The sequence below is a fragment of the Mauremys mutica genome, chromosome 11 (genome assembly GCF_020497125.1).
Source record: "Mauremys mutica isolate MM-2020 ecotype Southern chromosome 11, ASM2049712v1, whole genome shotgun sequence".
NCBI classification, from domain to species: Eukaryota; Metazoa; Chordata; order Testudines; family Geoemydidae; genus Mauremys; species Mauremys mutica.
In genome coordinates this window covers 18,324,093-18,351,785 of record NC_059082.1, presented here as the reverse complement: position 1 = coordinate 18,351,785, position 27,693 = coordinate 18,324,093, and the positions used below count along the sequence as shown (strand labels likewise).

Here is a 27,693-nt window from a genome sequence, read left to right as displayed (position 1 = left end):
GACTAATTTCCCATTGATCAAACTGCTTGTCACTGTTAGCTTGGGCTAGATTCAAACCAGTGCCCTAAAAGGAAGAGACTTTCCTTTCCCAGGATGTCAATCCCTGGAGCTATTTCCTCTCTTTCTGTGAACATACCCTTATAAACTTGTGAAATGTCTACACTGCAGGTAGGAGTGAGCTCCCAGCTCAGCTAGAAATATTCCTGCAACCTCTACCTGAGAGCATGAGCTCCAGCCCAAGCCACAGTGTCCACGCTGCTTTTTTTAGTGTGCTAGCATGAGCCTGTCCACCTCCAGCAAGGTGAGAAACTTTCTGAGCTTATGAAGCCTCTGAATGACACAGGACAGATATAGCAGTCTGCGGGCTTGATCCTGCAAGCCTTCAGCTGATGGTGCCTTCCACTGGAGTTCTGCATGCAGTACTGGGCCTTTAACTATTGGCTGAAGCATAAACAGTGTGTACTTAAAAGGGAGAAAGTGATTGTGGTATAGGGCTTTTGTCAATTTTGTTACACAGATGTGCCATGCTCAGCAGCTGCCACTCAAGCCATAGATCATAAAAGAGTAATAGATGTGGGCATCGCAATGCCATTACGTATCCTTAGGACCCCAGGCTTTTCTAAAGCAAAACAGGGGTGCACATAGTGCTGGAAGTGACTGTTGAATGTATAAAGGTGCTGTGCAATATCCAGATTAAAAAAAGACAGTTTCCAGTTGTCGTAGTCCAGCAGGATGCCAATCCTCTTGGGGGGAATTGTAATCCTAATGTCTGGCGTTGTCCCACTGTGCAAAAATTCATATTTGTGCCTGCAAATTAAAATAGGAAGAAATGAACAATTGTCTGCCCCCTGCTGCTTGTAGAGGGAAGCTGCTTCCCACAGTGTATGTACAGCCCCGCAACACCATCCCATTCTGCCCTGCCCCACAATGTATGGACCGTCCCTCCTTGCATACCGTGTATGTACTGCCCTGCTCCACCCACAATGTACAGACTCTCTCACCCCACCCACAGCATGAACAGTCTCTTTAAAACTGCAGACATATATAGTTGTCAGCTTCAGTCTTACAATCTTTACACAGGCCCAGATTCTCCCCATCTGGGAAAAATCAAGGTAGGGGGCTTTGACCGCCAATGTTTTTCCCCATCCCTGCTAAATGTGCAGGGGTTTGGCCTCAAATGAGCGGGTGACCTAAGGTGCAATAGGCATCTGTACATCTTCAGAAGCCACCCCCATCATATAGGAGTTATGCTGTACCAGCCACCTCCCCTTCCAGCTGCACAGCAGAATCCACTGGAAGTTAATCTTGCTTAGAGCTGCTTTATCCCCGGCTCAGATCTGCAGTTGGATAGCTGCAGGCTCTGGCAAGGAGCATGGTCTAAAGAACAACTGTTGTGCTACTCCACCCCCTCTAGATCCAGCCCTATTATCCCTTGAGCCCAAGTCCTGTGGAAAGTGCTCCAGGGGACGTAGATGCTGCTGAACCATCTTCCCTGCTCCTTTGGGGGTACTGACACTGCTTGCTCCTGTTAGCAGATGGAGGAATTTAGCCCATTGAGCAAAGATTGTCTAATTTAGTGGAGGGGTTGATGGCATCCAAAGTAACTAGCTCCGGTTGTAAAGCTATATTTTCTAAATTGCATCTCTGGCTACTTGTCTCAAAAGAACTCCTAATTCAACAAGAATGGTGCTGCTGAGAAAACCCACTGGGTTCTAGCTATGCATATTCATTTACTAGATGATGAGCTCTTTAGTCATGACTCCTGAGATACAGCTAAGCGTCACAAGCAAACAGCGTTCTGATTTCAGGGCTTGCTGAGTCAGGTGTTTGTAATGGAGTCAGACCTTTTCTCCTCCATTAAGTCACATTCAAATAAAGGAGACTTCCTTTAACAGTTGCTCAGACACTCGCATACCAGAGCGCTGCAACCAGAAACACAGGCCTTTTAACAGTGTCGAGATTGAGAACACGCAGCCTTTGTTCCTGTGGGAGCACTTTGGAGTGAAAATGGGAACCATTTTTCAGTAGCAGCAGTGAAGTGATCTGGCATTTCACAAGGGACAGCTTCTTCCCTCACCACCCGCTCCTCCTAGCCCGTTCTCGAAGGCAGCCTGCTTTCCCTAAGTGTTCCCAGAAGAAGGGCCTGGAAGTGACTCAGAAAGAGCCTTGCCCATGTCAGTTTATCTTTCCCCCTAAAGTCCTTATTCATGAGATTCCCCCAGAGTCACTAACTGCACGTCTTAGCCACATTTAGCAGGGAAATCAAACTAGCCTTCTTGCAGGGGCAGAAGAGGTAATAAGTTGGGTAGGTCTGGCCTGGGAGTGAGCAGCAGCCCTTTCTGTGTGAGAGGCGAGCTCAGATATTAACAGGGCGGTTACCTAGTCGGGGTCCAAATCGAGCTCTTGATCCACTGAATGGTGGTGAGCGTGGGGACTGCCTCAGTGGTGGTGCCCTGGGTGAGGCACACAGGGGGAATGCCTCAGGGAGTGCTCTTAATGCTCGCTGCAAACCAGTGCAGTGTGTGCTGCATCTCCCACCTGCCCCTGGGTGCTCATAGGGAAGCAGGGGTCTTGGGAATGATTTATGGACCCTGTTTATGACTTATGAATTCTGGTTGCTATGGCAAAGTAGTTACTGTGAAAACTGCTATATCATGAATGCCCCTCTGTTGCTGTGTATCCATCACTTTGCATCACATGTCCACCAGACCCTAATGGTGGGTCATTAGAACCCAGCTACCATCCAGTCAGGATGAAGCAACTTGGGGCAGTGGATTTGCTAAGGAGGTTGCCTGGAGCTGGCAGAAGATGCTTCATCCTCTTGTCTGAAGGGAGGGGGGGAGTGGAGAGAGTGGAAATTCTCCAAGCACGACAAAGAGAGAGAGAGGTCACAAAGAAGGAGATGATAAAAGGACTTGCAGGGAGAAGACTCAGAGAGGCGCACACAGGAAGTTTCGGGCAGAAGAGGGGAACGTGGCTGGTCAGAATAGGCAAGCTGGGGGCAGAATGCTCCATGTTTCGGAGCCCAAGCCATGAACTGCAACAGAAGGACCTTGGATGGCACCAACCCAAAGAATGCTCTGGACCGGTGAGTAAAATGAGGCAGGGAAATGTGTGTAAGGTTTATTATTTTTGTATAGATCTGCCCGTTTCTCATGCTATTAAGGAGCAAAAATGCTGTAGATTCCTGTGCAAAGAGTCTGTATATTATATGCTATGCCTATCGTGTGCCACCTTGAAGAGGTAAACCAGAAAAGCTCACACGGTTGGGTGGATTCTGGGAGACTGCGTGTTTACTCTGTGGGGTGAGGAGGTGTCGGGGGTGGATCCCATGGCTGCAACTCTCATGAGGATGTGCTAGATAGAGGATCTCCACCCTGGGAGCATGCCTAGGGACCTCAAGAAACGGACAGTGCCTGGGCTCTGCTGAGACTCCCATACATGGGGAGCCAGCGGCTGGATCCACTTATAGCAGTTTGGTGAGTGGCCCAAAGGAGGCACTAGACTACAGCTGTGACAGCCTCCTTGGGGCCATGTTATACCCCTGGAAGTGCTACCCTGGCAATGGCCCTTGTGCTCAGGAGCACTCAGTTTTCTCTCTGTGTCCTGACCTGCAGGCTTAGCTGAGGAGCAAGAAAGACGCTTTGCATCTAGTTATCGCCATTAAGTGTCTCGGCAGGGGGAAAGGAACCAAATAAATTATGTACTTCTGGGTTTAGCCAATACCTGCATCATTTACAGTCTAAATGGATCCATTACCTGGGCTGTTTCCAGTTGGGGGTTTGAATGACCTAAAAGGGGGTCTGAGACTAACTTTTACAACGCTGGTTTTGTTTGGATTTAAATGTGGGATGGCCCACTTCATGGAGAGGTGGCTGCTGCTGACTAGAACCATTAAGCAGCTTAAAAGACCTTTGTATAATGTTTCCAATATATCTTTCCATTACCAGTTCACAGAGCCAAAGATGGACGTTCACAACCACACTGTTCAATGGCTGGGCTTAGGCTTTTTGTAATCTGCCCATTGCTGGATGCCACATACAGCTCTCTTTGCTGTGGCTCCTGAAGGATCTGGAGTGATGCAGCCTAGAGTGTTTACCTTGCTGGTGTGACAATATGCCTCATGCACCAGGATGAGCTGTTTGCACCCAGGTACCCGTGTCTGTGAGTATTTTCAAAAGCCACGCCGACCCTGTATTCCATATTTTCATCAACTTCCACCTCCCAGTAATGTTTCCCTTGGAATGGTATCATGCTTCCCAGGATAGCAATACATCTGGGGAAGGAAAATCAGAGCATGTGATTTTAGATGCATACCATTTAACATGCTTAAATCTTCTGCACAAACATTAAATATTTACCAATAAAAGTGGATCCAGCTGACTTGTCAACAAAGTGGGTTAGCTCCTCAGCGAGCATAAACTGACACAGCTCTCCTGAAGTCAGTGGAACTGTTCCAGTTTACACCGGCTGAGGCTCTGGCCCAGCGAATACAAAGGAAGTATTTACTCATCCTGTTAAACCTTTAAAAAGTCATTAGATGTATGTCTATGCATTTTGTAGCATACAATAAAAGTGTGTGCTGAGATCTTACAGGAAGAGAGAGAATGGCACCATATATTTTTTGGTTGTAGGCCAAATAGTAATTTGCTAGAAACGGAGTCCCAAGATACAGGTTGTACACACCGTTGTTATACCATAATGAACATGATGGGGTTTAACATACCATAGCTAAAAGGCTAGATAAATCAGGCTTGTGTGAGAGACTGTTTTAGCAATAAGCTTCAGTTTCTGTTCACTGTGCATTTTCATTTCCAGCAGCACATACAGCAAGCAGCATAGAGCCAAACAAATGTGCTTTAGTGGGGTCTTGATCTTGTATTCATTGACGTCAATAGCAAAAGTCCTATTGACTGCAGTGGTGCAGGATCAGGCTTTATAAGAGCCACAGTTCCATCAGGGTGTTTTTTAGCTAAAAATTCCACAGGCTGGTTATTGTAGTAAAGGTAAAATCCACAGAAACCCAGGGTCTAATCCTCTGGTATGGCACAGCCACCTTGTGCCACGCTGCCAGCAGAATCGAGTCCTACATCTGCTTAACTGGCCCAGAGCAGTCATGATCCACTTGTGGTCTGGAAGCAAGATTGGGACCCTTCCAATATGCTCCTTGCTGTCAGTGTAGCAGGGAAAAGGGGACATGGCCAAGCTAACCCTTAGCTATAAATGTGTGTTTCTCCCATGCAGCCAGGGCTTTACTGTTACCTTCCAATTCACCCACACACACACACGCATCCCAAAGTGTTAGAAGTAATGGGGCTACTTACTGAATAGGATAAGACTCAGTGTGAGTCAGAGTGGCAGACTCTAACCCCGTATTTGTATGCAGAGCAGGATGGGTGTCAAAACTGCTTCTGAATTTGTTCCCTCTCAAACTTGTCTTTATATCTCATTGGCTCATGGGGCCTTTAGACAGAGGCTGAATTCATTTGTTTAGTGCCTTTAGCAATTTGTATGTTACTTAAACTTCTCAACTACACTTAATCAAGGGCAGTGAGTCCTAAAGGGCTAGCCAGCTGTATTCAGTCTTCCTCTGGAAAGATCAATGCTGTGGCCCCCTTCATGTCAATGTCACAGAGCAGAGCTGGTGATAAATCACACAAATAAGTTTTAATTGCAGATTTACAGGCTCGGTTTTTATTTTATGGAAGTAAATTACAAAGGCAAAGGACTTAGCTGGCAAAAGTACAGAACTCAACTGCCTCTAGGTATGATTAAAATCCCGGCATGCTGGGAGCTTAATGCATGAAGAGCGGCATAAGCAGCAAGAGACGATTCCTAGGCCATGCAGCACCTAAGCAGCAACCACTTAAAGCAATTCTGTAGTTCATTAGAAGCCCAAGTAAATGTCTCAAGACCAGAGAAAGACACTTGAAATTTGACTTCAGAGAAGAATTCTTGCTCCTGCATTTTGTATGAGTTTGGGGGGTGGGGAGGGGAGAAGAAGGGGAGGACATGCCAAAACAGATGTGCAAGCCTCTGGGAACAAAGGATTGCCATAGTAATTCAGATGGAGAAGCCAGCATGGCAAGCCCGTCTCTGATTTAGAGGGTTAGGAAATGCGTCATTTGGTTTCAGATTACATAACCTTTCAGAAAAAAGTTTGCTGCAGAATTTCCTTGTAGCACTAGTGATTTTGGCACAGGAACCGTTTTCAGTATCCTGGCATAATAGAGGGTTCAGAGAGTTCACAGCAATTTCAAAAATTCAGTCTCGGAGTTCCGAATTATTAGTGTGCCAGCACCAGCGATTTATGTGCATCATAAAAGAGCCCCTAGGATGATGTCTGAACTCCCATTCAGAATCATCGGATGGACTTTAATGGAGAGAATCGTCTAGTTCCTGGTTCTTTTACCATTGTGCCATCTAGTCACACACTCATCTATTGGCAAAAAGGCCTGATGTTTTCCATAAAAGTTCTAAGTTTTATGCTTTCTCCACCTCCAGTACTAATGCAGTATCCATACTGCTTCTGTGATATTTACCTGGCAGTGCCTGGAAATGGACTGTGTATGGCTGTAGCAAATGCATGCTTCACCTGAGCAATGGTGGGTTGGTTCTTTTAACTATAAAAAGGCCTAATTTTTGGCTCAAAATCAAAACACTGAGGTTCAAATCCTCTGGGCTAACTACTGTTCTGCACATGGAAGAACGGTGCTAGGATGTGGGGGCCCTCACATAGGCACAGGGCAAGGCACATGGGAATTCCCATACTGGGCCAGACCAGTGGTCCATATAGTCTAATATCCTGCCTCTGAGAGTGGCCAGTGACACATCCTTCAGATTTGGCCTAGCACTCCAGACTCCTGGTTGGGCCATGTTGAAATGCTGAGACTAGTGTAATTTAAATGAATGCAGCTAGATTCCAGTTTTTAAAACTCACTTCAGAATTGTTAATAAAAATAGTTATTTTTGCTTCAGTTTAAGCAAATGGGTAACAGTTGGAGCCTGAATCCCATTTTCAGAAGTGACCTAGGCCCAGATCTTCAAATGGATTTAGGTGGGCAACTCAACTGAAACAAAGGGAGACAGGCACCTAACTCCTATTGAAAATTTCTAACCTGCTTAAGCACATTTGTCAGTCCTGCTGGGCACCTATCTTCATCTGTAGTTGCCTAAATACCTTTGTAAATCTGACCCTTAGGCTACTAAATTGCACCAATGTTCAATTAATCTTAGGTTCCTAAGGGCCAGATTTTAAAATGTTTAGGCACCTAAAGGTGTTGAAATCAGTGAGAGTTAGACACCTACGTGCTTTTGAAAATTCTACTAGGGGCCTCTCTGCATCTTTAGACATCTTAATACCTTTAAAAATCTGGCCCTTATGCATCTGAATACCTGTGAGGATCTGGGCCTTAGTACCTAAGTCACTGTTGAAAACGGGATTTAGGCTCCTATGTCAATTGGGCATTTTTGAAAATTTTAGCCATGGTTAATTGTTGGTAAGAAGCAGGTTAGGTGTTTTCCTTTCAATAGCAACAGATAAAAACAGCCCCAAATATCACCATCCATGAATAGCAAGAATAAGAACTCATAGACACATCCCTGTGTTCCATTATGTGTGAGGCGGCATTGCCATGGCAACTTTGGCAGCGTTTAGTAATAGGAGAGGGAGGGAAGGAACTCCCACTACCTCTTGAAGCCTATGAAGTGTGCAAATGTTGGATCACTATATTAAAAAAAAATCTAGTAATTATGCTAATTTTCAAATCCCACTGCTGCCGGATTAAGAGCGTATGGTTTTGAGCGGTTTTTGTGACATTCATCTTTGGGCTTTGAGCTCTGTGCAGAATTAAAAGGGAAATGAGTTTCAAAGGCAAGAGATCAGTCTATGTGCGCAAGTGTCATGCAATGAGAAGGACGATATAATTTATATAACACAAGCTGAAGCAATCACAGAGGAACTTCTAATGATGCTACAAAATGAGCAGCAAGCCAAAAAATATGAAGTTCAATAAAAATGTCCCTCTGAATGGCTGGGGTAGTTTTACAAAGCGACAGAGCCTGGAAGCCGTTTAAAGGAGTTCTGCGCTGAAAAGGGACTAAGTCAAAAATGAGGGCTTTTTGCGAATGTCTGAGGGTCAGAGTCTCAGTTCCCAAGCTATGCTCAGCCTATGCATGGTGTAGAGGCAAAGGTGGCTCTTTACACTACCTATCGCCCCTATTCTGGGCATGCAGGAGCGCTAACACTGAAGGGAGTTTCAAACAATCACCTTTGCGCTGAGATTGAGGGCATGTCTACACATAAGTGATCTCTCTCCTTCCATCCATCTCCACCCTCTGACAAACAGAGCTGTACCAATGCAGCTGCAGCACATGTGGTGAAGATGCTGTATGTTGACGGGAGAGCATTCTCCTGCCGACTTAGCACTGTGCACACAAGCGCTTATGTCATCATGGGGGTGGTTTATTCACACCCCTGAGTGACATAAGTTATGCCAACATAAATTGAATCAATAATGAAATTTTTTGAAATTTTCAGCAAATCGAAAAATCAGACGAAATTGCCTTTCGGGTCGAACAAAATATTTTATTTTGACAAAATCAGAAAGATTTTTTAAAATTTTGACCCTTTGTAACTGTTATTGATTTTTTAAATACAACTAAAGGAGATTTTGAAACTCAAAGTTGTTTCTAACTGGAAAAAAAATCAGTGTTTTGTTGTGAAAATATCTAAACTAAATGGTTTGATTTTTATTTGTATTTACTATGACAATTCTGTGTAATCCACATTAATTTACTAAATGCTTCAGTGTTGCTGAATCTGCATTTTATGCTTGAAAAAAAGTTGTGTGATAAGTTTCATCCACTGCTGGCTCTTATCAAGCTCATGGTGTGAATCACATCAGTATAATGGCCTACCACATTCCAAAGTGACTAGTGATTTTGGTGGCACAATTTGAAATGCCATAAAGGACCTGATTTTCAAAGAGCAGGTGCTCAGCACTGAAAAATCTGGCCCCTCTAAGGTGCCTTGCGTTTGGAACCCAAAAATGAAGGCATCTATTGGCACTTTTGAAAAATGCTGTACATTATAAACACAGCGCTAAAAGACCAATATGCTGCCCTGAGGCTTTCATTTGGCATGGTAGAAGTTAATCTCTGCCTAGATTGAACATAAAGAGGGATATCAAGTCAGTAAGCCCTTTGAAGAGAATTTAAAATTATTGCACGTAAACAAAAAACCAGCTATGAAAAAAGTACATCTGCTGTGAGTGCTAAATTCCTATGTGTACCTTGTAAAACCGTTATCACGGAAGGACAAATCACATTCTAGGTTTTCTATTTCACTGCAAGCAATTGTTAATCCATCTTCTAGAACAGACAGCAAAGGATGGGCAGTGTCCTCATTAAGATAAAAGTAAGTGCCTACAAGAGAGCAGAATGGTTGTAATTTATTTGTCTCAGCACCTCAAAATTGCATTAAGTAATGTATACATAAACTAACACTGGGCTGGAGAGCAGTGGCTGGATCCAGATTAGGGTTAATTAGGGAACTGGAAATGGGTCAGAGGCTGATCTTGTGAGTTTCCTCCATTACGGGCCAAAAGTCACCCTGATACAGAAAACAGGCCTCATCTGGCCTAGGACCAAAAGCCAAGAGTTGGGTTGAGAACCAAGTATTAAGATGTTACACCCTCTCAGAAATATTATGGGGTGGGTTTTGACGTTCCAGTTTTGGCTCATCTCTATCATAATCCAAAAGGTATTTTAAAAAAATAATGACTTGGGAAAGGGGTTTGAATTATCCACTATGGCCTCCATCCTCAACTGCTGCCTGTAAGTACTGGTTGCAGAAGCTGCAATGAAGCCATTTGCAGCTCCCCAATCCAGGGGTCTTTTCGGCCCCTAGTGTAGGATTGCTCCAAACTAGTCCTGACTGAGCGTGGCCCCCACGGGTCAGCGTGCCAGCAGGGGATCACCAGAGCACAATGCACTTGCTGTCTTATTCCTTGGAATGTGGAGCTAGATGGTGCACTGCACCACCTAGGGATTCCCCTATGCAAGGAGAATCTCCTGCTGGGGAAATCCCCAGACAGCACAAAGAGGCCAAAGCAGGGCTCAGGAAGTCACCGTAGGGTCAAGAACTTTTTGCACTAGACTCTTACGCTAGGTAGCAGGTAAGACCTGCTGGGTCACTGCCACTGACACACCAACAAAAATGAGCAAAACCAAAGCTGCCCATCCAGCAGAAGCAAAAGGCTGCTTTTTTGTATTTATGTTAATGCTGTTATAACCGGCAGAGAAAGAGAGAAACGTGGGGCCCAGTTCATTTTTGCAGTGCAGCTACTGTACATTGGTTCCACTGTGTGAAATGACTATCAAGCAATGGTAGGTGCTTCCCAGGGAACTCCTCCTATCTAGAGGGGAGAGGTTCACTGGCAATTGTGGAGAAGGCTTAGCTGGCTACAGGAACACTCAGGGCAAGGGATATGCCAGGATATTTTAGGGAGTATGGAGGGATGGTGAAGGCTGCTGAGCTTCAGTTATTCCTAACTGGCACCATGGCACCTAGAGTTTATAGTAGGGTTGCCAATTTTGGTTGGATATTTTCCTGGAGGTTTTATCACATGACATAATCTTTAATTAAAGATTAATCTTTAATTCCTGGACACAGTTTATAGGCAACTGGATGTAAGTTAGAGCAGTCCTCAGGCTGCTCTAACTTGACCGGGGGCCAAAGCAGCTTTTGGCCAACCCAGCAAAGGGGAAGCGCATGAGTAGCGTAAAACAACCTTTGTCCCTGTCTTCCATGAGACAGCCCCCAATCCTGGCACTGGTGCAGCAGGGATGCTTTGTGTCCAGGGCATGCTGGAGAAGAGCAACATGTGCTGCAGGGGTAATAATGAAAGTGGGTGTTTCATCCCCAGCAAAAGCACTTTTTGATGATAACCCAGGGCATCCATTTTCACTGCTGATGACATTGCTTGCATCCCAGTTTTGTGTTTCCCGTTTCCAGTAATATCAGGAGTTTGCATAATGTAGACTTTGTGAAGGTAAATCTCTTGGCACTAATCCCACGGGAAATCAGCATAATCAAAATGCAGTTACTTCAATGCAAATACAATACAAACAACAGCATGGCAATTATTGGCATGTGTTACTGAAAGCAAACACATGCAGGGCCAACAGACATCAAGTGGCTGTTCGTAATTTCAAATACCTAGATTGATTTATGCAGGTTGAAATGTCACACACTTGATAATAACATGATTACAATTATAGAGTAAAGGGAACCAGACCACATAATCATCCTCATGGCCAACAATAGAAATTCTGTGCAGGAGGGATTTGCGTAACTATTATGAAAAGTGCTGATTGATTGATTCTTCCATAATTCCCAGAAGCGCCATCTTTATGAGGCAGTAATTCTAGGAGTGAAGAAAAATTACCAACTAGCCCTCCTGGTTTGTCTGCATGTCAACATTTGACATGGTGTAGGTTCATGGCAAATACCCACGGTCACTGGGTTGATTTAGTCTTTCAGTAGCATTTTGAAACATCAGTAATTTTTAAGCAACAAATATAATCCACAAATATCATTTTGAAATGTAGAGTTAAAATGAGATATTTACTATTACAAGAAATTCAGTTCACAAGAAATACCAGAAGTGTGACTAGATGCAAGAGATTTAGAGCCTGATCCATAGCCTGTTGAAATCAGTGGCAATCTTTCCATTGATTTCAGTGGGCTTTGGATCAGGCTTTTAAAGTTGATTAGAGATTTATCACAGCACCTGTGGTGTGGATAGAGACAGGTTCACTTATCTCGCTTGGGCCACCCATGTTTACTGCTCTTACAGAGATAATATAACTTTGTCCTGGCTCCAGTTGAATTAGAGCTTCACAATTAGGAATTCCAACAATAGATCTGTAGAAAATAAATAAATGGAAAATTAAAAGATGCAGAATAAAGGTAAATTCTTTTGAAGCTATTTTCCAAACAACACAATTAAATGATTAGCTTCTCTTTAAACCTAGAACCATTTACAGTATTTTACTCTTTCCAGCTTAGCTGCCACCAGAGTGAATATAGGAGGGGGAAATGCCTGTTTATTCAGATTTTAAAGTTACTGCACTTCACCCACATTCTAATTCCTTATAAATTCACTTTGCATAAACATTTGTGCAATCAAGTTTACTAACGTCACAGAAAGTGACTCCTCTCTTATATGGAAAGCAAATTTTAAGTCTGTTTTCTGTATGTGTTCACACCAAAATACTAATAGGAGTGGAACTTATCCAGTCAGGAAACAGGGAACACGCTCATGATTCTCCAATGCTTGTGCTGTGCATCATCCACTCGTATATTTCAGGGTATATTGTCTCATCTTTTTAACCTAAAAGTGCTTTGAAATATACTGCATGTCATATGACAGGATTGTTTCATATCCCCAAACTGCGTGATAGATGACTGACTCACTCTGTAATGATATCTCCATTCTCTCCATTTGTTAGTTTGGACAATTCAACCGTGTAGGAGTCAACAGGATTCATGTTTCCAGATTCCCAGCACACCAGTGCTGCATTTTCACAGCTTCGGCTCTCTTTTCTTTTAATGATAGGCGGTGAAGGAGCTAAAATGTAGATAAAATAGATTCTAAGCCATTTTGTTATGGGATTATCTATAAACATGCTTTGTAAATAACATTCCTGGGTTGTTGTTTAATTTCCACAGAATTGATATTTGATATTAAATGTTAAAATCATTCATGACCTCCCCAATGTACAGAAAACTCTTGGGTAGATAAATGCCAGTGCTAGTCAGAAGCGTTCTTTGACCTGTTAAAGTTACGATAGCAACCACAAAACAAATTGATCAGAACGAAATGCGAATCCTTGCTGGTCCAGCACTCCTGTTCTTTTTCATGTGGGTTTATCCTTGCCATTGTCCTTTATCTTCACTGCATGGATTATTAATTTAAAACAATAGAGCATCAGCCAGCTATCCTAAGGCCCTAAGAGAAATCCCGGGAGAGGACTTCTCACTCTAAATTGCTCTTGGGGAACTAGATGCCAATGTGTTAGGAAAGAGAACAGCAAACCAGGGACTAAGAACATAAGAAAGGCCGTACCGGGTCAGACCAAAGGTCCATCTAGCCCAGTATCTGTCTACTGACAGTGGCCAATGCCAGGTGCCCCAGAGGGAGTGAACCTAACAGGCAATGATCAAGTGATCTCTCTCCTGCCATCCATCTCCACCCTCTGACGAACAGAGGCTAGGGACACCATTCTTTACCCATCCTGGCTAATAGCCATTTATGGACTTAGCCACCATGAATTTATCCAGTTCCCTTTTAAACATTGTTATAGTCCTAGCCTTCACAACCTCCTCAGGTAAGGAGTTCCACAAGTTGACTGTGCGCTTGATTCTGATGCATTTCAGATTTTATGAGGCATTCCATAGACTCTACTTAAATTGCCTCTAGTCTGACAGCACTGCCTATTCAAAAGTGCTCCTTGCACTCACGTTTGCTTTTTAAAAAAAGTTAAAATTAAACCTGAGCACTCCTGAATGATCTGGATCTGAACTTTGTGGCTCTGTCTAATCACGAATCAAAATCTACTTTACTGCCCTGCAATTACAAAGTGCGGCCGGGTAGACAAAATAGCAAAAACTTTACAAACCGTGAAGAGAGAGTAGCATTGTCCATTGCTCAGATATAGGAACCAGCAGAGCTGGGTTCCATTTCTAGCTTAGCCAATACCTTGTTTTGTGTCCTTGAATGCCCATTCTTTATTAGTCTAGTATAAATCAGGAGTAACGCCACTGAATCCAATGGAGTTACACAGCACTAAAAGCACCAAGCCAGCAGAATCACTTTGAATAAAGTATTATTATAAAATCCAGAGAGTTATCATTAACTTCAATACTAAAGTCACTTACTCATATTATAGTCATTAAGTACATTTACCTGTCACATAAACTGCTCTTTCACTCACTGGGCTGACGCCGGCGGTGTTTAAAGCACTGACCCAAAATTCATATTGTGTATTTGGCACCAGTTTAGTTACTGTGCAGTAGGCTTCTTTCACTTTTAGCATGAGCTCTGAAATGAAAAACACCAGGTATTCATGCAGTTCCTTTACACAGACATTCATCCTTCTGACCCATGAAAACATTGCTTTTTATTGTGCCTCTGAGCTGTGTGTCACACCATTCTTCGGTCTTGTCCGTTTGACTAGCTCTGAGATCACATTGCTAACTCAGTCATGGCACAGTTGCTGGTGCCTTCATCCATCTATATGGGTACATAAAAGCATCATCTTCTGTAGTATTAATACTACCCAAACTAAACAAAAATAAATGATGGTTACTCACCTGTCAGTGGAGTTTCTTCAGGATGGACTGTGCACATTCCCAAGCACTGTCAATTTATCCCAACAGCGGAAATGTGCAGAGGCCATTCAAAGAATGTTGTTTTCATTATTTGGATCTTGTAAAGTTTACATGGGTTTGGCTTTCCTTTCTAAACAGCCCATTCCTTTCTAGACAGCCCTGTCTCAGGCCTCCATCTATGCTGGAAAATTGACTGTGCTCTGGAACTGTTTTCAACAAGCGGTCTTACAAACAGGATTAGCTAAAGCAATTTTGTAACTGGGGTGGCTGGGCAGGAGGGGAGAGTTGCAGCCTATTTTTGGCATTGAGCTAAACTGCAAAATGATTGTGGGTTTTTAAGTTGCCACGTAGATAATCTGGTGAGCTGTGCTCTAAAATACCTCAGGTTAGATCAGCTACCCATCCCCGGAGCACTAGCAGCAGCAGGTACCACTGTATTCACTGAAACCCTTTTTGAGACTGCTGTTGAAGATGGTTTCAGAAGCCAGTCGCTTTCTGAACTGGAGCCTACATGTGTCCCTTCTTACCAGCCTGCTCCTCACTAGGTGTGTCATCACTGACTTGTTTATAATATAGCTGGTAGAATTCGACAGTGTCATCTGAGAATAGGCCCCAGCATACTCTCACAGAGGTGCCAGTCGCTGAGTTGGGAGCTTGGGGATTTATCACTGGAGCAGAAGGAGCTGAAATGAAGACAGATATTTCAGTTTATGAACACATGTCAGTGATGGAGAGGAACATTAAATGGCATGAGGGTACTTTCCCTCAGTGGAAGCATGGTATGTTACTATCAGAGAAAAACCAAAAAGGTACCTAGTGTGCATTGACATAGTCCTATTGCAAACAGTACGATACTAATGTGGGAACCTTTCAGAGCACATCAGCAGGGTCTACCCGGAGCTGTTAGAGTGCAACACTTAGCGTGCTCTATTTACACACACACACACGCACACACACTCTACACATTGCTGCACAGCATAGACCAGCCCCATGTTAGCACAGAGCCCTGACTCTGATTAGAGTCTACACACACTGGGCCTGATTCTACCCTCACGAACATTGGTGTGCATCATGAGTAACACCATTAAAGTCAGTGTGTAAAACTAGTGGGAATGAGAACCAGGCCTCTTAGTGTTTGGTCCAAACTCACCCACTTCTGGGGATTTGCTTTAAATCAACAAAAACATAAACCTCAGCCTACAGCAGCTCCCTAAACTTGGTTGTCCTGAGAGCTGCAGGCCCTGTGCATATAAGTTAATTTTACTCTTTGTGAAAAAGGGAGGGAAAACTGGAAGCTGTCTCATACCACACAGGATGCAGAGCTAACAGGATGAAGGATGCTGCAGCAGAGAAGTCTACAGTGATCTGCACTATTGCCTACCTGTTCTATCAACCAGGCAAGGTACAAACAAACTTCAACAGGACTTTATTTTTAAAGTGGAAACCTCTTTACCAAGCTGCTGCTGCACCTTCTGTAACTCTCACTCTGCCTCCTCAATTCCTCCCTTCTCCTTCCTGTTTCCTGTCCTTTCAGACTCCCAACAGCCAGTGCTCCCAGTGCTAATAATTACAAGGAACATCTAAACACTATACTACCAACAGATAAAGCTTTTAGTTCCAGTATTTAGGAGCCTCTGGAGGTAATGTTGAATGCACAAACGTGAGCGAACATGTTAAATACTTGACTTGCATAATGCTCAAGGGCAAACAGCTTACATGACAAACATTTCAATACAACATTTAAAGGTGACCAGCAAAAAGAAAAAAAAAGTGCCATGCCTTTTCTGACTCTTTATGATACATAAAGAAGGCCTGAAAGATCTTATTTTCAATGGGGATTTTTTTTTAATAATTAGAAAGTCAAACCTTATGTACCCTGTTTTCCTTTGTGGACTCCAGGGATGACTGGAGAACTACAGGGTAACATCAGGAGAGCAAGCAACTGAAATCTGATTAATTGAGAGAAGTGGTTCAAACTGCTTTAAACTTTTGTTTTTGTTTTTTATTAATCTCCATTTAGTACAATTTGCTGGAAGGGTAGACAAGTTTGTTACAAAGTCAGCACCACTGCTACTTCAAGGAAAAGCTGAGAAAACTCTGAACCCACTTCTCTGAGTCTTCCAATAAAGTCACCCAGCAAAACTAGGGAAGACCATACTTGACAGTGTTGATAATTCTAAGGTTAAAAAACAAGCAGGAAAAAAAAATCTATGACAATAACTTCCACGCGTCTTTTATCCATCATAAATATACAAACAAACAAAATATATAAGCACACAAGCTAACTTTTTGTCCTTGCAAGTACCCTTTAAAAGAAATAATTATTCCTGGAGGAATTCTGCACCAAAAAATTAAAAATTCTGTGCACAATATTTTAAAATTTGCAAAATTCTGCATATTTTTGTCAAAATAATGCAATATAATCCAGCTAGTTTCAATTATTTTGGTAATTTATTTAGACTACAATACAATGGATAGAGAATGGGAGTGGGGCGCATTGGAGGAAATCACAACCCCCCCCCATCTAATATTAATGTAGCTAGTATTGACCCTTTTCTTCTAATTATTAGTCAACAAATATATGCAGCCATCTGCTCAATGTTACATCATAGGCAACTGAAGAGCAAATAAGGGCTGGAGACTCAAACTCACAATTTATATTGGCTACTGACCATCTCCGAAAAGGTCAGTAGAAAACAGTTCATGGAGCACGTTTTGATAGGAATTTTTTTCAGTCCAAAAATTTAGACCTGTTCTGATCACTAAAGCAGCATAAGGCCATACTGTCCTTTACAATAAAGCTCCTTTACACCACTCTGACAATGTAAAGGAGCCTTGAAATTTTTACACCTGTTTTATACTCCTGGGGAACAATGGGAAAAATTCACTATGCAGGCAGGCTACTACATTCTCCTCTGCCTGAGGGAACAGCGTCTGCCCCATGCCTACCTCTTCAGAAACACCCCAAAGCCCTGCCCCTCCACACTGAGCATGCTGCAACAGCAAGCAAGAGGGACAGAGTGTCTCTCTCTCTCACACACACACATGACTACCCAGCCCTACCCCCTGCACCCAGGTGGTGATTTATGTATCTACTGGCTGCTCTGGGTGCCCAAACCAACCTGTCTGCACTGCCAGGGAATAGGCACATGACTGCTCTTGTGGTTTCCCTTTGCTTCCCCATCAGAAGTCATTTTTCTGTGGGTAAGCAAAGAAATCTGCGGGGGCCATGAATTCTATGCATGCACAGTGATGCAGAATTCCCCCAGGATTAAATAATAGGCTTCCATTCAACATAACCTTGATAATGAGTTTTAAATAGGATTGAAATAAGGATCAAATAGAATGAGTACCTGCGATGGTATTAATGGAATCCATTAGTTGTTGAACATCAGAGAAATCTATGACTCTGTCTTCAAAGTCTGGCAGTGTTGAAAGCGCTAAATCCATATCTTTTTTTAAAAATTCTCCCAGCCTGTAAGTGTAAAAGAGCCTAATTGCTATAAGATGATAGTACCATCCTCTCTGAGAGATCCTTCAGGCTACAACATCAGTGTTAATAAGAAGAGAGCGCTCTTTATTTTACCATTCAATAAAGAAGCTGCCTTATCTGATACACTAAAAAGAGAGCAAAGTCCTTTCTTAAACAATGTCTAGATGGTTGCACAAGACGTACCTTGGCTTCCATTTGTCACTTGCTCACATCATGTATTCAGAAATGTATTCTCAGACCTGCATAAGATTAGTGCTCACATTTTGTTATATCCAAATTGGGCGAAAGTCTGCTGCTAGTTCTTACAATCCATCCCCTTGTCACTCTTGGTCTTGCACTGGTTTGGCTGGCATGCTAGATAGGGTGGTCCCATTAAGCAGGTGACTGAGAACATTTTCCCCTAAATCTCTAATTTTGAAGGAAGCAAGCTGTTGCCTCCAAAAACTGCATTCTTGTTTATTATTCATATTACAGTAACCAGGTCAGGGCCTCAGTGGACTAGGTGCTATACGGTTGTTAAAAAGACAAAGCCGACACTTTTTTCTTCTACTTGTTTTTATGATGGACTGAAGTGAATAAAAACATACATTTTGCAATTGATTTGGCATATCCCAGGGCTCTTTCCTGACCATTACTATATTTCATGTTATCAGTTTTGAGCACCCCCTGGCTGCATTTACTAAACCTCCTTATTAATGTATAAATAAGCTTGTTACTAATCTGTGTATTTAGAGAGCCCAGTTTAGGCAGATTTTGTATCCAGAGCATTTCTTTAAGACTTGAGCAATCCTATTTTTCAGTCACTGCAATCAGTTTTCTATCACTAAAGCAAAGTGACACTGATTTAGTTATGCTCTGTCTTATATATGTGCTTTATTCAATTAGTTCAGAATCAGTTTCAAGCTGTTAAACTTGTTTTGGAGACTTTTCCAGCAGCAGTTTAAACTAGAATGATGAAAGACTCGCAGAGCTCTAATTCCTAGCTTCAGTAACATTCGGAGCACCCCATCAAAGATAGAACGTTGTCACAAAATCAGTAAATACTTGAGATGCCCAACGTTAGCGTTTTTCAGAAGATTATTTTGGATGAGAAGGAGTGAAAAGCAAAACAAAATACTGTTGATATTACCTGTCCACCACGGGTACTGCAGCCTATAAAAAGAGAGAGAGAAAAAGATAGAAAGTCTTCCACGTACACAGGAGCAATTTAGCTTATTAACCCAAAAGCAGACTATACAAGACCAGCTTTGTCTGACTGATTTTGTTCTAAATGCTGCCATGTAGCGCTAAAGAGCTTGTTTTCTCATAACACTTCTGATACCAAGAACGAAGCTCAGGCTTACTCTTATTTTCAGCTGACCAGATCCTGAGCTAATTTGCAATAGGATTGCATGGGATGTAAATCATCACCAAGCAACCTCTGTCCCCACACCTAGCTTCTACTAAATCAAGAGTGCAAAGACTTGCTATCATGCCCACAGGTTGGCTCTAGCAGGAACAAGCAGCATCTCTGAGGTGAAAGGACAATCTGTGGAGAGATCTGGATGTTCTTTGCAGATATGAAGGGAAGATACGTTTGTTGAATGATCTGTCTCCTTTTCCCGTAGAAATTACAATGCCCCCCACTCCCTGTGATGGACACTTATTTGATGGAGACTGAGCACCACCCATTAATATAAGACAAAGCTGCCCAAATTTTGCCTAACTTAGGGCAGGCTCGTGATTTTTCAGGAGTCTGAGGGCCACTCTGATTTGAATTCAGGGAGGCAGGCTGTGGCCATTCTCATCTATAATATAGAGATGCAGCCCATGGAGAGTCCAGGTCACAGCATGTGCTGCTCCATCTCAATCTGAGCAGCATGCCTGAACCTGTTGGCTGCATGAGCTTGTGATCAACATCTATTTCCTCCCCTCCGTGCTACATGAGGGGAGCATTCTGACCTCAGAAGAGATTGAAAAAATGGCTACATGGGCTAATGCAAAACTGCTTTGGGCTATTCCCAATGAGGCAGCAGAAAAGGGGAATGTCAGAGCATGAAAAGCACCTCAATAGGCCAAATCAAAATGATCAAAATAGAAAAGATCCATGAGGTGGGGTAGGATAGCTCCGTGGTTTGAGCATTAGCCTGCAAAACCCAGGGTTGTGAGCTCAATGCTTGAGGGCAGGATTTGGGGATTTAGTTGGGGATTGGTCCCCCTTTAAGCAGGGAGTTGGACTAGATGACCTCCTGAGGTCCCTTCCAACCCTGATATTCTAGGTTAGACTTCAAGTGATATATGGTGTTATGTTATGTTTTGCAATGTCCAGTTCTGAAGTTGCTGCTGCTGTGCTACAGAATTGCTCCCCAGTCCTTCCCCCACAACCCACACACACCAATCATGGGACAGTTCACGTTAGAATGATCACTCATCAACTTTGAAAATTCCTGTTATTTTCCCAGAGGAGGGGCACCTGTCAAAGAAAAATATTTCTCTAAGTTGCTTCAATGGCAGGTTTCATTAATCATTTTGCAGGAGTCCCTCGTGTGTGCAGTTGGGGCCTCCTATTTAACTGCATATTTGAACTTCCTGGCAAAACGAGCAAAACAAAGTGATGGGAAACAACATCCTACCGATGCATTAATCTGCTTCTGCGAGCCCAAACTAGAGCTAGAAATTTAAGACTGTATGCAGCAATGAACACTGCTAAGCACTTCAAATGTTTCTTACATGGTTAGACCTGGAGAACAAACAGTATTTTCTCCAAGTCAGAATGGCACTCATGAATCATTGAGTTTACCAATGACAAACCTCTGCTGATGAATGTTAGTAATGTTGAACTTCTTATGACTGAGTTAATACCATGTGCAAAGCACCTGGAGCACTGATATCATCATAAACCTAGCAGGTAGAGTGCATGACCAGCTTTGAATGTTCTATGGAAAGTCCATCACTCATGATCTTAATGCTGGATCTTTCTACTCTTGACTGGGCAGAATTGTGAGGAAATAGACCATGTTTAAGGGGTCTTGCCAGTTTAATTACTTTACCTTTATAAAATCAGCTTTCTCCTTGTCCTTGCACAGCTCTTGAATTGTTTCCATCAGCTCCTTACAGGTGTCAAGATTTTCTCCACAACTGACCAGTTGCCCATACAAGGCTTCTAGCTTCTGTTTCTTCTCTTCCCCAAGGCCTTCTACCTTTTCTTCATATCTCTGAGTTAGGGTTTGCATCACTTCATTGTAATGCATCTCGAAGTTCTGCTCTTGGCGCCCAAAATTTTCCTGGAAGGCATTTGGGTTTTATTTTATTCATCAAAGCCCACTGAGGTCAGTAAGAAGGAAAATCTTACTAATATCAAACCAAAGTGATTGTTACAACGAAGACAATCTTGTTACATATAAATAGTTACTAGACTCTGTAATATTATCATTAGATTATAAATAATGACCATATTTTATAACCATTTATTAAGCTCCCTCACCCCCCCACAAAGGCACTGGGGATGCTAGACATTCATGCCAGATATAATACAAACATAGCAAGGTGTAATAAAAACAATAGTGTGAGGAATAAAACCAGCCTCTAAACTAAAAACTAGAAACACGAATAGGTGCACATTCCAGTTACAATAAGTAGGTATTTCCACCTATATATTTGCAGTGGGGGTAACCATAGCACCCCACTGGGGATTCATGCATTCACTCTAGGGGAGCTGAGCAGCTAATGCTTATATCCTCACGCTCCTGAAGTGGGGGTCCAGTGGGAGGGAAGATTTAAGTGCAAATCTGGGCTTCCTGGCCAGCAGCTTTTTACTGTTCAGGCAGCATGGCCTGGCTGTAGCCACTGTCCACTACCTTGTGCTACTGCAACCTCCTTCCACTCAGATTTTCCACTATCGGGGCCAGGCACCCTGGGATGATCTGGAATAAGCTAAGATTGAATCTAGTCCTTGATATACTGCAGTGCATGGTATCATGTTACATTTTGTGCACGGTAACCATGGCCGCTATTGCTGTAATTACTCATCCTGTATAAAAGTGAACACTGCAGTCTTGTCAAAGCAGCTGTGTACTCAGCTGGTCCCACATTGCGGAGTTAATCAACGAGCAAATTGCTTACCTCTACAGTAATGAAAATTTCCTCCAAGTGACTGGCAAAGTTTTCCATTTCAGTAACCTGTTCTTCTAATTTACACATGTTTTTCTGAATCTCCTCCTACCAAACAGAGCATCATTATTAATAGGCTTGACCACTATTTAACAGATATGCAGAATAATGGAAGAGACCACGTGGATTATTCTTACCTTTGCACTTTCCACTGCATTGGAAAGCTGGGTCACCTCATGCTCCTTATGATCGCCAAACAATTTGTCAAAGGCTCTAATTGGAATCTTGCAAGTAGCACAATAAATATCAGCAGCTTCCTCTTCACTGTTTGGTTGAATACTCTGCTCATCTTGCCTGTCATCACTCCTAAGCTCTTCTTTGGAACTTGCATGATTATGCAACTCATCATATGCTTTCGCATTGTGTAGGTGTTGAGATTCATCTTGAGAATCCTTGCCAGGAAATTCCTGTTCCTCTGTGCTTTCCATGTGTTCTTTATGCTGAGAGCTGTTTACTGGTGAACTGCTCTTTGGTGCATTATATATGGAGCCATATGATCCTGCTGCTACATCTTCCTTGAGAGCTGGTGTCTCTTTGCTCGCTAAAATCCCAGCTGTAGCTATATTCCCACCAAGAAGCTCCTGATCTATTTCTTTATCCTCATCAAGTCCATATAGTTTTGTTAGTTCATCAACTTCCTTTTCCAAGTCATATGCACTTCGGTCAGAACTGCGAAAATCTTCCCCTGGCCCTGTTGACACTTCACTGGTTTCGCCTAGAGCCCCATCTCCTCTTCCAGCTGGCTCTTCAGGAAAGATTTCTAATCTTCCCTTTGATTCATAAAGATCCATGTGATAAAAAGTTAAGCCTTCAGGCTCATTTTCATTAGATTCTGGAAACATCGTGGATGCTGATGGATCAGTGGCTGGATCTAAAGCTGCTGTATCACTACTGAAAACAAATTCATTCTCCATTGCAGTGGCAGGGCTGAATGCCAGCAGTACTGTATCCCCAATAAGGCCTTCCAGATGACCAAATGAAATGTGTTTTAGTCCTTCAGGATAAAAAGAAAAGAATTAGTCGTGTGTTTGCTTTAAAATGCACAGACAGAAGAGGTTGTGTTTAGGACTGCCGTTGATCTGGACCTAGGCCGTGCCTGGAAAATACCAGAGTTAGTAGATGGATTTCCCAACAGGGCTCTACTTTTGTCAATGGATCTGCCATGGCTCACCCAAAACACACCTAAGGCCTCTTGTGTGCATGGGGACAGAAAGATAAAACGGAGATTGATGTTCTGCAGAAGTGGCTAGTGGAAACCAGAGTTTCCACCAGAACAGGGGGAAGAACAGCCTAGTCAAGGTGACATGCAGGAGTGACACAATACAAACATCTTAAAAAGCAGTTTTGTCACATCTTTCTGTTATTATATTGGATAATGGTAAAGTGTCAGTTGCCAGGTGGGGCCAATACCAGGGACTAAACTGGGGGACCTCCCGAGCGAAAAGTGTAACTCTACAGTTAGTGCTAATGAACCAAGGTAGCAAGCAGAGAACTGCAACACATGCTCAGTAGACTTCTGAGAATTTAACAACTAAATGCCCATCTGCACTGGGCATGCTCCAGCCTGGGGCTGAGAGAAATTTCCCTGCAATTGAAGCTGTGGGCTGCTGTGAAGCATGCCAGCTCTATGCCCCTGAACTGAGCGCAGGGAGGGAGCCTGTCTCTCCTTGCTCTCGGTGACCCCGTGCTGGGCCCAGGCAGCCCACCGGAGAAAACTGCCTGAATCAAATGCAGAGAGGACAAAAGAGGATGAAGGAAGGAGTAGATTTGTACAAAGAGACTGGGATTGGCTGGGCAAGGAGACTGGACTGGGAGCCATGGAGGGAAGCCACGGGGGGACTACGAGCCAGTAGTTGGGAGTGGGAGGGGGAAACTGAGTTCAGATGAGGTGCCTGAGGAGACTGGGACTAGCTAGGCAAGAAGACTGAGACTGAGAATCTGTGGGGCAAGGGGCAAGAACTGAAGGGGAAGAAAAGACAGGCCTACTAAGGAGTCAAAGTGCAATGGGAAAACTGGGCCTGGCTGGGCAAAGAGACTGGGCCAAAGAGCTGGAGGTTACACACTGAAATTGGACAAGGAGCCTGGGGATCGACCTTGGAACTGGGAGCCAGTGCAGATAAAGAATGTGAGCAGGTGGTGGGACGACTGGAGGCCAGGGTGGTGAAGAGAGACGGATTGTGTGAAGAACCAGGAGGGGAGAACTGGGATGAGAAGCCTGTGGAGTGGAACTGTCTAGGTAGAGGAAAGACAGGCCTGGGACTACTGAAGGAGACTGAGTAGAAGGGAGTTGTGTTTGGAGAAAATGGGCAAAGAGTGTCTCACCCACCTCTAGTGCTGGTCCACCCAGAGGATGACTTCTGAGTGCTTGACTTTGCAACCTTCATAAATGTTCTTTTAACATAGGAGTTTTTTTGAGGGGTTGGGAGAATTGCATGTAATTTAAGTATAATTTTCTAAATACATATGTATAGATTCCTTCATATGTATGTAACTATTTCTGTATCTATAGACATACAGAGGCATGGAGACAACCAATTACTGAAGGTGGAATTTACATGTCGTTCATCATGGCATAAAGCATCCTGTTTTACTGAAGTAATGCACTCCACCTCACACACTCCTATTGTGTTTTGCCAAAGTCCTCTCATCTTTTATTGAACAGTTCCCACCCCCGGTCTTCTAGCAAGCCTGGAATTGAGATCATAATAAGAATTTATGTCAATATTCAGAGAACATTTGGTGTGCTCTGTCAGGTTTGAAAATTCACTCTACCGCCATGCAGCTCATCAGCACTAATAAGATCATGGCCATGGAGAGCATAAATACATTTGTTTTTGTTTCCAGCAGTTTATTGCTATGGTGAAAGAGTTCATAGAAATACTTCAGGAGTTAGTTCAACCATTTCCATTGCATGTTAATGAACATATATCACAGTTACATCTAATCACACCTCAATTGGGCATTTTAAGGCTTCTAAAATGACAATGTGAGTTTCTTCCTCTCACAGAAAGAATCAAAACTGTCAGTCATCATCAAGCTTATTGAAGCCATTTTAGAAGCTGTAACCTTTGGGAGGTTTCCAAATTGCCATTTAAAGCTCTTACAGTTTCCATTAGCTCCTATCCCTTCAAATTTTTTTCTGTTATTTTATTGATTTCCTGGCAGTTAATTGGCTAACAATGTTTTATTAAGACTTTTTTTCTGTACTTTTGTGAGAGATTAAATTTTTCCTTTTAAAACATGTATCATGGAATAACAGCCAATTTCCAGCAATATGATTAGTTCACGGGGATCTTGGCTTAATAGACGTCAAATATTACTACCACTTTAGAGGTGAACTGGTGAGAATTTTTGTGGAAAAGATTCCATTCTCCAGAGTTACGTTGGTACTGAGAACACAGTCTAACTTCTGCTTTTATATACAAACACAGTAATTGAAGATATGAAAGTTGAACTTAGACTTAACACATTTTACTGTACCTAAAAATATGAATAAAAGACAGACCATATTATATATGACACAGGCAATAAAATAAATCACATTTATATCTTGGGTGTCATGCCATATTAACAATAGTCTTGAAATATATTGAAAAAAAGTCTAACTCCTGCAAAGATTTTTCATAATTTAACAACCAAACATTCCGTTTTACTATAAATTATCTGCTACTAAAGCCAAAACTGAACTATCAAGTATTTTGCCTAGAATGTTGTAATTCAATTACATACATTCAAACCAGTATAATTAAAAGTGTCTGGAACTCTCCTGCCAAAAAACTTTCTGGATTATGTGGTTTGCTCAATTTACAAACATAGATACAATTACAATGCAGTATGTTTAAAGTCCTGGAGGTTCAACAATACAAAACACATAAGAAAAGATGAACTATTACTACCTAAACACTTGCCTTCTTATCTTAAGAATCCATACATTCTTCTTATAACCGAGATGAACCAAACTTCACAGCTATTTTTCCTAGCAAAAATTTATTCACATGAAGGTAATTCCCTGCCAGCTTCCTGTGACTGGAGCTGGAAGATGTATTAAAGTAATTCTAGACCGTTTCTCAAATGACATGTCAGCTATGAGCAAGATTGACAAATATAGATCTGTCCCAGCTGTCATTCAGCTGCACACTACATAAGTGTCACCAGGAAGAATGTCATACACTGAAAAAATGACTCCAAAAGTTTTGTGGGGTTCCCAGGCTTGAAGTACTTTAAACAATTATGCAATGCTCCCTTAAAAATAGAGAACTCTGCTGATATTATTAAAAGTCTCCGCGGTGTCTGTCAGTGAACCTAGACATGTTTTACAAAGTAGTGAGTCAAGAGTAAGTAACATTTCTTATACCTTATGTAGGGAGCATATATTCTCTCTCTCTCTCTCTCACACACACACACACGCATGCACTGACCTAGTTAAGTTTAAATATCTGTTAGCTTCTTTATAAAAGTTTAAATGGCACAGGCCTGCTCCCACTTCAGTCAGTACAAGTACTGCCGTTTATTTCAATGGGAAGCCAAGATCAGATCCTAGAAAACATTATGGTACAAGTAATTAATTTGTATATATATTTAAATACATTTATTTCTATTAATACTGTACCAAAACATACTGTACCAATACATACAGACTATCTGGAGGCTGAATATGGCAGAGAAAACAGCTGCTGGCTAGGTAAGTGGAGTGCACTGGCTTATCTGATCAAAGAACAGCCCCTATATTATTATTAATAATAATTATTAGAAATTATTTAGATTGCAGTAGCCCTTGTGACTTATGTGTCCAAACAAATCAATTGAAACTGAAATAGGTAATATGCTCTAGCTTGCAGACGAGCTACAGCGCAAGCATTAATTGTAGAAGTTCTTGAATGCCTTACAAATTATTCACCCATTTCCTCTCTTGTATAAGCCTGGAATGACTGGCATAGTTTTGTTTAAAAGGACGGTGCAGTTATTGCAGCCTCAGAAATATCTATTTTGTGTTTCACTGGCCACACAGGCCCAGCAAGGAAAATTCTCCACTTTATTTTTGAGTTTCTTCCTCTCATTTTTTCTCACTCCTGCTGTTTGTCCACCAAGTGATGAATTATGAACTAACTACCAATGTGGCCAGGCTCATTCTGCATAGACTCCTGGCATCTCCTCTGTTATTTTTGAAGTCAGAGAGGAAATATTTCCACATGAATGGTGTAGCCTTAGTTGCAGCCATTCTCGGAATTTTGACAAGACTGTCTGTATTAATTTTCAAATTAGAACCAAATTTTGCTCTCAATTATCTTGTGTAAATCTGGAATAATTCCTCCCCTCCCCCCAGAATTATCCTGGTGCAAAACTGGCACTCATGGTGCATGCCCTTATTTTAGAAGGCCACAACAGAATGTTTGCTGAAATTCACCAGTGTACAGCAGGGCTCTGTGCTACCTAAGTCCTACTTAACCTTTTAAAAAAAGGAGCTGTAAGTGGGAGTTAAGCCTTGTGCTTACCCTCTGCACAGAGCTGCATTTCAGCTGCAGTGTCTCTGTTTCATGTTATGCATGCTTCAGGTTACTCAATTTGGAGGAAAATGTGGTGTTTTGTTTATGAGGTAAATGTATCCATTTGAAAGTAGACAAGTTCTTTACTTGCTCTTCTCACGTGATCCCTT

At 42.4% G+C, this 27,693-nt stretch overlaps 2 protein-coding genes across 2 annotated transcripts in view; one reads left to right on the top strand and one right to left on the bottom strand.

Moving 5' to 3' along the window:
* Nucleotides 1-387: 387 nt before the first annotated feature.
* On the bottom strand, nt 388-22,954 carry FSD2 (fibronectin type III and SPRY domain containing 2). Its single transcript, XM_044980166.1, has 12 exons — nt 22,178-22,954; nt 21,993-22,088; nt 20,921-21,154; nt 19,021-19,043; nt 17,752-17,873; nt 14,926-15,081; nt 13,974-14,108; nt 12,482-12,635; nt 11,796-11,929; nt 9,294-9,426; nt 4,100-4,276; nt 388-807 (listed from the first exon to the last, which is right to left on the bottom strand). Exons 1-12 carry the CDS (start codon nt 22,952-22,954, stop codon nt 555-557), a joined length of 2,394 nt encoding a protein of 797 aa, XP_044836101.1. The 3' UTR covers nt 388-554.
* Nucleotides 2,715-27,693, top strand: part of WHAMM (WASP homolog associated with actin, golgi membranes and microtubules) — a 51,670-nt gene continuing 26,691 nt past the window's right edge. Inside the window, exon 1 of the mRNA XM_044980165.1 lies at nt 2,715-3,088. Within this exon, the coding sequence (XP_044836100.1) occupies nt 2,753-3,088 (336 nt within the window). The 5' untranslated portion in view covers nt 2,715-2,752. The remainder of the gene's footprint in view (nt 3,089-27,693) is intronic.

What these genes read in the sequence shown, in the direction of transcription:
- FSD2 (XM_044980166.1), bottom strand. Translation starts at nt 22,954, where the DNA reads ATGGAGAATGAATTTGTTTTCAGTAGTGATACAGCAGCTTTAGATCCA. An exon ending in TTCCATTAATACCATCGCAG is followed by an intron (nt 15,082 to 17,751) that starts GTACTCATTCTA and finishes TCTTCATTTCAG; the next exon opens with CTCCTTCTGCTCCAGTGATA. An exon ending in CGTGATAACGGTTTTACAAG is followed by an intron (nt 4,277 to 9,293) that starts GTACACATAGGA and finishes TTCCTTCCCCAG; the next exon opens with ATGTATTGCTATCCTGGGAA.